The sequence below is a fragment of the Eriocheir sinensis genome, chromosome 11 (genome assembly GCF_024679095.1).
Source record: "Eriocheir sinensis breed Jianghai 21 chromosome 11, ASM2467909v1, whole genome shotgun sequence".
Classification (NCBI taxonomy): domain Eukaryota; kingdom Metazoa; phylum Arthropoda; class Malacostraca; order Decapoda; family Varunidae; genus Eriocheir; species Eriocheir sinensis.
The window spans coordinates 15,728,891-15,738,857 of NC_066519.1; the positions used below are offsets into that span (position 1 = coordinate 15,728,891).

Below are 9,967 nucleotides of genomic sequence, written 5' to 3' on the forward strand. Positions count from 1 at the left end.
CAGGATTTCACTTTCAATGATTTTTGCTAATATCGACATTATTCACTTTTTAATAATGTGATTCTAACCTAGATCTGTAATGTCTGTCCTGTTTTGGTGCACAGCTACATAGTAACACACACACACACACACACACACACACACACACACACACACACACACACACACACACACACACAAACACACACACACACACACATTCTTCTTATTTCAGCTTGTTCCTGGTAGGGGTCGCCACAGCGGATCAACTGTCGCCCTCTAACTTCTGCCTCTCCCTTTGTCACCTCACCCTCCTGCATCTCCTCTATGACGTCTATATATCTCCTCTCTGGTCTTTCTCTTTTCTTCCCTGGCAGCTCCATCCTAGCATCCTCCTCCTAACATATTCTTCATCTCTCCTGTGTACATGCCCAAAGCATCTTAGTCTCACCTGTCTCGCTTTGTCTCCGAACCGTCGTACACGTGCCGTCCCTCTGATATATTCGTTTCTGATAATGTTCCTCCTTGCTACCCCAAGTGAAAATTGCAGCATCTTCAGCTCCGCCACATCCAGCTCTGCCCCTTTCCGTTAGTGGTATCGTCTCCATACCATACAGCAAAGCACGTCCCCCTAAAACATACACACACACACACACACGCACACACACACACACACACACACACACACACACACACACACACACACACACACACACACACTTGTGAAGGGTTGAACCTGACCTGGAATAATTACTTGAGTATTCATCACCCGTTGAACACCTGAGGAATTTATAAACAGCTCTTCAAACGCTGCCGAACAAAGATGCTTCTAACTTTCAGAACAGCTTTTCTGCTTCTCAGAACATGGATTATACCAAAAGCAAACCCAGGAACAGTGGCCTCTTAGTCAAGTCGGGAAGTGTAATTCAGGTTGGCCTGCGCTGCGTTGGTTTATATATCAGAGGGTGAACCGGTGTGTGTGTGTGTGTGTGTGTGTGTGTGCGCGCGGTGAATTCATTATTATGTTTAAACCTTTGTTCCATAATATCGATTATTTCACACACACACACACACACACACACACACACACACACACACACACACACACACACACACACACACAAACACTTAAATACAAACACAGACACAGATACACTGATAAATATGCATCAATGCATACATATAAAATTCAGTTCTGTGAATGGTAAAATAATGTATCTTAAATATAATTTCATTTTAATAAGTTGAGTCGTACAGTAGCTTTATTTTATTTTACTTTGACGAAGTTACCGTGGCAAAAAATAAATCGTCAGGCATTAACGGATTGACAGATCACACAGTATCTGGTTAAAAAACGTCCCTCATATGTGTATCTTCAAAGCACGACCGGTAAACCAGTATTCGGGTCAAGTTGTTATCTAAAACTTTTAGTCTTGTAGTTGATGAGCAATATCAAGTCTGTTCCCGGTATTTGGCTCTCTTGGTTGAGATCCGGATGGTAGTAATTTCATTTACTGGTGGAGTAGTGAAATGAGCAATTCAGCATAAAAGACCAGCATCCCAGCTGCAAGACCAGCAGCCAGCACTACGAACAATCCCTGCAACACATAATACTTAATAGAGTCTACGCTAGCCTCTGTACTGGTGCATCATGTTCTGTGAACACATAGATGTATTTGTTTTTATATGTTTATTTGCTTACCTATTGGTTAATATATTTATTAATGTATTTATTTTAACATGTGTCATGGCAACTTGAATTCTAAAGTAGGCATGCGGCTCATACCTACGAATAAAATCTTGACATTGAAAAAGTTGATAAAAACAACGAATTCTGAAAGAAGCTGCACATGAAGTTGGAGGGATAAGAAATAAGAAGTAAAGATCACTACATACTCTCTTTAGAAACTAAGGTACTAATGCTAAAACAGAGAAAGAAAAACAGCATCAGATGGTATGATGAAATTGATAATTTATTTTATGAATCATTGACTTCGAGGCTGAAAATTTAGAAGCACGAGCTAAACGAATGGAAATCTTTGAGAGAAGGTAATATTTTTCATTACATAGGCTTATGATGATGATATTCATTTATTTATTTTTGATTGTTCTTAATATGATAATGATTAGTATATTTACCTATTTTGCTACTTACCCAAATGTTTGAAACCGAAATTTGGGAAGTAACTAACATCTTTCTGGGAACGTTTTCACATTCGGTAAAATTCGGGACATTTTCCATCCAATACCTTATCATACCTTGCTCGACAAGTGTCAAGAATCTGAAAAATTACCATATATGCTTTCTTACTAAAAAAAAAAAGATGAGCAATATTAAACATTTGTTTGGTTTCTATGACATTCATTTAAATCATGATATTTTTTTTAGTATATTAAATCTTTATATACGTTCATCGTATTATACCAGAAGTAGTAAGTTCATTTACCTTTTATTGAAACCATGAACTAGAGGACTCGTCTTTTGAACCATCATAGCAGCTGCATACGGTAGAAACCCGTCTCTTGAAATGTAAAAGTCACATCGACCTGTTATTGTTTCAAAAAGACTTTAGCATGATAAAACTCCAACAGTTGTGTGTTAATTTGAAGTCTTTTTAACGTGAGTATAAATACTTTTCATAGTGATAATAAATATCATAGTAATAGGATAGTAATAATAATGATAATACGAATACAAATATTACTATCTACCTTTCTGGGAAAAGTCTAAGGCAATCATGCTTCTCAAGTTCATATCGACATCGAAGAAAACGTGGTGTCCAGCCTTGACCAGGGTATCGAGACTCTTTATGTACTGGGCTTGAGTGTGGAATTTGAGGCGACCTACACCCTCCATTTCAGCCACCTCTCGGAATATACCGGTCTTGACATCCTAGAGGAAATTACAGTAAACAGGGAAAGTCTAACCTTAGGAACTTTCTAACCATAATATTTTCACCCCTGAAGTCTTTCTTTAGAAAAAAATGTATGCTAATTTTAATATAAGCTATTTTTTCTATTCTATAATCTTCTTGAAGGTTTGCTTTCTGCAACTTTTTACTTGAGTCTTCAATAGGCTATTTCAAACTTTAAACAATATATCCTAAATCCTAACATTAAAACGTCTTTTTTTTTAAATTTTGACATGCAATAAATGTTTTCTCCATTCTATACCTCTGCTTTACTTTGAACAGAAGACTTACCCTTAGGTTTTGCTCGAAATTTGAATCTTTTTGACCTATCATAGTGACATGTGAGGCGTCTAACACATCCCTCAGGGTCTGGAAAGGTTGTGGGAGATATCTCACTGCCAAGAGGGACATGAGATTGCCGGAATAACTCTTGACAAGCACCAGCGTCACCAGCATCCACAGCCCCAGCACCAGACGTTCCCACCACCACCAGCATTCCACGGGCAACACGATGTCTGCGGTCGGAATGGGTGCGGCAGTTATTTTTCTTTAAACACTATCAATATACTGTGAAACCACCGGGACCCTCAAGATTTAGGACAGCCATCATACAGCCATTAGAGCACGGTCCCTCGGGCCTCACCTTGCTGGAAGATTACGCGGACGTAGCTGAATGCATTGTTGGTCGGGCAAGCGCCGCGGCCCAGCTTGCTGCCTGGCGTACCGAGAGAAAGTATTTGATGGACGGCGAGGATCCCCAGCAACGCCGCCAGAGTAGCTGCCCACACCAAGGGTGTCAGGGGCAGGAAGAATCCCCACGGATCTACATTTAATCCAGGGAGTCCACTTAATATTCGAAGATTTCCGTAATAGAATGTTGTCGTGTGATCTGCTGCCTGTCTTCGCACTGGACTGATTATGAATGGTCCAGGCGCAAAATCTGCCTCCTACAAAAGTATTTGCAATATTGTTAGTTGTTTTTTATTAAAAATATTTCATTATTACATTTATTTAATAGTTTTGATAAATTGCTAAATAATAATTATTTGATCTATATGTTTGAAGCTGTTGCATGAGTATGTGCTGATTTTTCATTATTTTGACACAATATAATGAAATATTTTACAGTAATGGGTCCGTAACCCATGTTATCTACACATATTTCTTGTCGTCAAAGAAAATTACACCATTAAGTCTGTCTGAAGTAGCTCTCACCTCCCTGACCACCAAGCCTAGAAGTCCAGTCCAAGAGCCGTTGGGCAGCCTTGAGCCGTAGGTCCTCTCAGGGGACACCACATACCTGAACCTGAACATGAAAAAAAAGTGTTACCTACAAAATTAAAGTAACATTTTTTTATATATACCGTATTTGCAAATATAAAAAAAGTTTATATACTGTCTGCATATATGAAATACAGACTTACGTAAAATTCATTGCCTGGGCAAAGTACTTCACGATGATGTCTGCATAGCCGGTAAATTTGAGGCTTCGTCCATCAAGGGCGGACGCGTCCTCCACCCACGAAAGTTTGTGATGAGGAATGAGCTCAATCCCCACGGTAAGAGTTGGTGCTGAGCTAAACCTGAACCGTGCAGGGAGAAATATAATAATAGAAGAGTTTAGAATGTTGAAAAAAATGAAATTCAAATTTTTTTTGCGAAGTTTATCTAAAAAGTAGTGAAAGTCAACAATTATGACAAAGTGCGACAACGTGCAGATTATGACATTACTGCTCGCACCGGCAAAGATATATTTCAATTGACGTTACCATAAAACAAAAAAAAACGACGTGCGTATATGGTTAATGCTCACCCATGTCATAACGGGAAAAACACACTAATTGAACACCCTTTGCTTTAAGCAGAGAGCCTCGCAATATGCTACCTTGTTTTCGGAATGCACCCCGCCCCAGATATATCAATACTTTTACTTTCGGCTTGAGTGAGGAATTTGTTTCGGTTGTTCTAAGTGTACATATTAATTTACTGTCTCATGGGATTCTTGGATGCACATAATTAACATAGCTTAAAGCACGAAATAATATTTTACTGACACGTAGAACTTATCAGGAAAGAGCTGCATGTTGACGGCAAGAGTGTGCGGAGTCCAGGTAGCTACTCTCAAGGGCGTGCTGTCTGGGGCGCTGTACGGCTGCCACATGTAAACGTCCACTCTACTGTTAGTTACATATATATGTTTGACTGAGCCACAGTGTAGTATACTGCATAATTATATAAATTAATTTCTTAGGCATATTTTTTTCTCAGTAATTACGGCGTTTACTGCAATGCTTATGGCATGACTACATCACTGCAACAGCCATTGCTAATAAGCAGTACAGGGACTATACATTACGTAATAGTCTTGTCCTTCCGCGAGAAAAGCAGCACTGCGTTCCTATTGGAGAGAATACTGTGTAGGCCGCCAAGTTTGCCAAGAGGGAGGCGAGTAAGGACAAGGATTCTTATCGACCACCTGAGGGCATGACGCCTAAGTGACATGTGAGCGAAGGCGGCGAGGAAGACTGCGTCATCGCTCATCAACACCAGTGCCAGGCAGTGCCACAGCTCACTCATCTGTGGGCGTAAAGGTGTTCTGGGTCTCTCTTTAACCATAGTAAAAAGCACAAAACTGCAAAATAGAAGCCGAACATTTAAGTAAGAAAGACATACCTGCCGAACCTTGTCCACCATCATACTCAGCTGAGTTTGCGTTGCATTACCGATCAGGCTATCAGCTCTCGCTTGTAAGAAGACGATTCCCCGCGGTGCCTTAATTTTCTCAACTTCCTGAGACACACAAGATAAAAAAATATCAAATTACCATTATTATGAAATTCAACAATGCTTTGTCCTTTTTTTATATAAAGCCATTACACAACCACTTACCTCTTTGCCATCAGTCACTAGCAACATCGTGTGGTCACAAGACGAATGTTGTGTGAGAATCGGTTTCACAGCTCCTATCGCCATCCAGTTTCTGTTAACTTTCAAAGGGGGTACAGAATTAGACTCCTTGTAAAGTCATATATTTGTTGTGCCGAAGGCAAAATGTGTATTTTTTGTCAAGACTGTATATAGATATTACTTGGCTCACCTGTAGAAAGAAACCTGAAGTCTACCCGCTTAGCGCAGCAGGCCAGGAACAGCAACACGACTGACTTCATGACAGCTGGCACGAATATTATAATTATTATAGCGGAATTTCATAACAGCCGTAATTTTTTGCCTTTAAACTGCAACCATTACAGTTCACATATAAAGAAAAGAAAGGCTTTCAGACTCTGTATAGAGAAAAGGTTGACTATTTCTGTCAGATAATATTTGGGTTCCACGGGTTAGATAACATGTTGAATTGGAGGGAAAATGTGTCGATTGTATAGATTGTATTGTTTGAAAAATTTATTAATCTTGCTTGCTATCAGAATTCCCCTCTGACTATCCATCTACTAACATTTACAATAATAGGCTAAAAACTGCACTTTCAGAATACAATAAAACAAACTTTATTACATTAAACTGAAGTAAAGGAAACGGTTTGTCCTGGATATCAAGGGGGCAATAATTGTGTTATATTGGGACACACAAATCCCTCAAGATATGATCTATCATAAAGAAAATAATAAACACTTCCGAGTGGTTGATGGTTATAAACGTTGCCCTCCTGCTTCCATCGGTTGATCCATCTGCACACTGTTGAAGGACTGACGCCAGTTTCCCTTGCAATTTCTCTGGCAGACTTCCCGTCAACCCACATAGACACAAACATGCTGCGTTCGATCAGACTGGTTGGCTGGGACGGGTACCGCTTCATCGTCCAGAAAACAGGACCACCGGTATCCTTAGGTTGCACTTGAAAAGTCAGTCTTGTACGGTAGCGCTGCTTCATGAAGGAAAAATTATTATATTTTTAGAGGTAGAACCTTCATATAGGAGTCACAAATTAAGCTATTTTTTTTTATTATTTTGAGTTACCTCTAAAATTTCATGTATCCCTCATCTGTTTTTACGAACCATTTCCAGAGAAAGCAAACCGCTTTTGCTCATATTATTTTTTCTACTCAAAGTTTGGCTGGTAGTTACTTGAAACATACTGAAAAAAGCCTTAACTTTTCAGAGGATTATTTTTTATTTCATACTGACATGGAAACGTACTTCTTACAGTTCAATATCAGAACCGTTTCAGTCATACCAACATAGCTACGCCATTTACGAAGGCACTTGAGTATTTTGCCTAATGATCAATCCTTTGCGTATATAGTAAGCCAAGAAGCTGCCATTTTTACGTTCAACTGTAGAGCTAGCGCAGAAACTGTTTTAGCTGTATCTGAATGGGCAAATAGTTATATTGAGTGTAGCTTCTCCATGTGGATTGCTGAACTTTTTGGGGGGATAAAATGGCGAATTGTTAATTAGAAATGTTAATCCACTCCTCCGTGCATTTCTTTTTATTTATCATCTCCAGCCCCTAAACCTTAGCCTGAGCTACTGTGCCCCTGAGATTCTCCTCATTATTTTGCCATACTGTTAAACCTTCTGACCCTAAAGAAATGACGAATGTTGTTGCGTCTTCATCTCGTTTTGTAGGTAGCTTGCTGAAAGTGCTTTAGCTCTAACAAAATGGGCTGACTGAGTCTATTGGTATTTATTAACAGAGGTACAGTTTATCTACAACCCTAGAATCTATCAGCATGCTAAAAAGTGATAGTTATTCTTAGCGTGGAGCAAAATGCTTAACCTGCGCACTAATATATACAAATGCTTAGGTACAGATTGAGAGCCAGCTTCAACTTCCTACCTGTGGTAGCACGACACAAGATTCAGCTGTTGTAATGAAAGAATAAGGCGATAGTTTTCATTACCCAGGTTGGAAATCAAATCATAAAAGTCCCGTAAGTCTACGGCGTTATATATACGTATTTAAATTGCCCTGACATAGTTGGATAGAAAATGCACCATATCCCATTTCAGAGTAAGTGATGTACTCCCTAAACAGAAAAGAACTAGAGCATTGAAAAAATATTGACTTGGCTAGACGTACTTTTAAATTTGGACCTCTCCAGACAACTCCAAACGCTGAAACAGGAAAGTTGAAACTGGAGGCTGTCCATCGTCATCCAGCTTAATATAGCGCGCTTACCTGGGCCGTGTGTGTGTGTGTGTGTGTGTGTGTGTGTGTGCGCGAGTGTGTGTGTGTGTGTATGTGTTCACACTCTTGATTTATTCATGGTTGGTCACTCGCTCCCGTAATTACGTTAGTTGTGACGACTAAACCGACACACAAATATACACACACAAAAAAAGTTATTATTATTGGAAAGTGACTAATGGTTAGTATTGGAAACCATTTATTTTACATATTATATAATGCGGTTGTTTATAGGTTATCAAAACAAATCAATCCTGTGAGAATGATGTTTATCAGGCTAAATGATAAAAGTCATAGCCAATTACACTTAAGCGCCATCTTCTCTACACTGAATATTTCTTAGACTACTTTTATTATATAATTTCTTGGTTATGAACGCCCTTTGTTTATTAATCTCTGGAACAACAAGCTGAGTAACTGAAGCTCTTAAATGCTATGGTCTAATAACTTTCCAGGCACTCGAGTGTCTTTTGTCGTAGGGGGCTTCTTGTTGGTGGAGTTTTGGTCTGTATAACCGCCATCTCAGACGCATTTCTCAGCTGAAAGTAATAAAAAGAAATCAATATTTACATTAGATTAGGGGATGGCAGATTATTGAAACCGTTACTGATCTCTTTTCTTTCAGGTTTGACTGAAATATGGCAAAAATATTTACAAGCTTCACTATTGTGTTTTACTGAAACGAATTCATACTTCCGAAGCTGCGCCGGAAAGAGGCTGATAAAGATCTCAGCACAGAAAACCATCATGCCTATGGCCAAACCCGCGACCAACACTACGAACACGCCCTGCAACACAATCTCACAAATATTAGCAACACTAATTATAACATGAGCTATGACAATGATACACAACATATAGTTTCAACTGCTCTGTGCATTACAGGCGTATATTACATCCACTGAAATATTATATATATATATATATATATATATATATATATATATATATATATATATATATATATATATATATATATATATATATATATATATATATATATATATATATATATATATATATATATATATATATATATATATATATATATATATATATATATATATATATATATATATATATATATATATATATATATATATATATATATATATATATATATATATATATATGTGTGTGTGTGTGTGTGTATTTCTCACCAGTAGGTTGGGGATTGAGATTTGAGAGGTGACCAACATCTTCTTTGGAACGTTTTCACACTCGGTAAAGTTTGGAACGTTTTCCATCCAATACGATATCAAGCCTTGTTCTACCATTGTTGGAAACCTACAGATTATCAATGGAAAATAATATTTTCAATAAAGGAATTCGAGCTTTCATTCTGCGTGATCCTAGGTATTTTAGTTTCCTTGTTAAAAAGAAAACTTTATTCAAGATGATTATTGTATTAAATGTGGCATTGGAATATGTCTCATATCACTGTGAAAACAAAAGTCCATTTACCTAATATCAAAGGCGTGGACCAGGGGACTGCTCTTTTGACACATCATAGCCGCCGAATGTGGCAGAAATCCGTCCCTGGATATGTAGAAATCACATCTACCTGTTGTTATTACGATGAAATATGATTAATTATATTAGTCATATAATATATTTTCTTTTATATTATGATTATTATCATAAATATCATCATAATCATCATTTTGGACATACCTTTCTGAGAGAAGTCCAAAGCGATCATGCTTCTCAAGTTCATGTCAACATCAAAGAAAACGTGGTGTCCGGCTCTAACCAGGGTGTCGAGGCTTTTAATGTATTGTGCTTGTGTGTGGAACTTAAGACGACCCACATCCTCCAGCTCCGCCACCTCTCGGAATATACCGGTCTTGACATCCTAAAGTTAATGAGAAATTGTGCATATTCTTCTCAGCCAATCTAGCCAAACAAATGTTTATCCTGTTATCTG

The 9,967-nt window shown here is 38.1% G+C and overlaps 1 protein-coding gene across 2 annotated transcripts; it reads right to left on the reverse strand.

Moving 5' to 3' along the window:
• Window positions 1-1,198: 1,198 nt before the first annotated feature.
• On the reverse strand, window positions 1,199-7,973 carry LOC126997194 (glutamate receptor ionotropic, delta-2-like). Of its 2 annotated transcripts, XM_050858226.1 has the most exons (14): window positions 7,933-7,973; window positions 5,989-6,774; window positions 5,781-5,878; window positions 5,565-5,681; window positions 5,248-5,468; window positions 4,946-5,068; window positions 4,316-4,474; window positions 4,107-4,197; window positions 3,535-3,838; window positions 3,183-3,406; window positions 2,692-2,872; window positions 2,427-2,526; window positions 2,135-2,261; window positions 1,199-1,577 (listed from the first exon to the last, which is right to left on the reverse strand). In XM_050858226.1, the coding sequence occupies exons 2-14, from the start codon at window positions 6,056-6,058 to the stop codon at window positions 1,491-1,493; spliced, it is 1,902 nt and encodes a 633-aa protein (XP_050714183.1). In that variant the 5' UTR covers window positions 6,059-6,774; window positions 7,933-7,973; the 3' UTR covers window positions 1,199-1,490. The 2 variants fall into 2 exon arrangements, with proteins under 2 accessions (XP_050714183.1, XP_050714184.1); XM_050858227.1 differs by lacking the exon at window positions 7,933-7,973 and having other exon boundaries at window positions 5,781-5,871; window positions 5,989-6,059.
• Between the last annotated feature and the right edge of the window lie 1,994 nt (window positions 7,974-9,967).

Coding starts and splice junctions, on each gene's coding strand:
- LOC126997194 (XM_050858226.1), bottom strand. CDS start 6,058: ATGAAGTCAGTCGTGTTGCTGTTCCTGGCCTGCTGCGCTAAGCGGGTA. Junction 4,475..4,945: donor TTTCCTGATAAGTTCTACGT/GTCAGTAAAATA, acceptor TGCACGGTTCAG/GTTTAGCTCAGCACCAACTC. Junction 3,407..3,534: donor CCGCGTAATCTTCCAGCAAG/GTGAGGCCCGAG, acceptor TTCCGACCGCAG/ACATCGTGTTGCCCGTGGAA.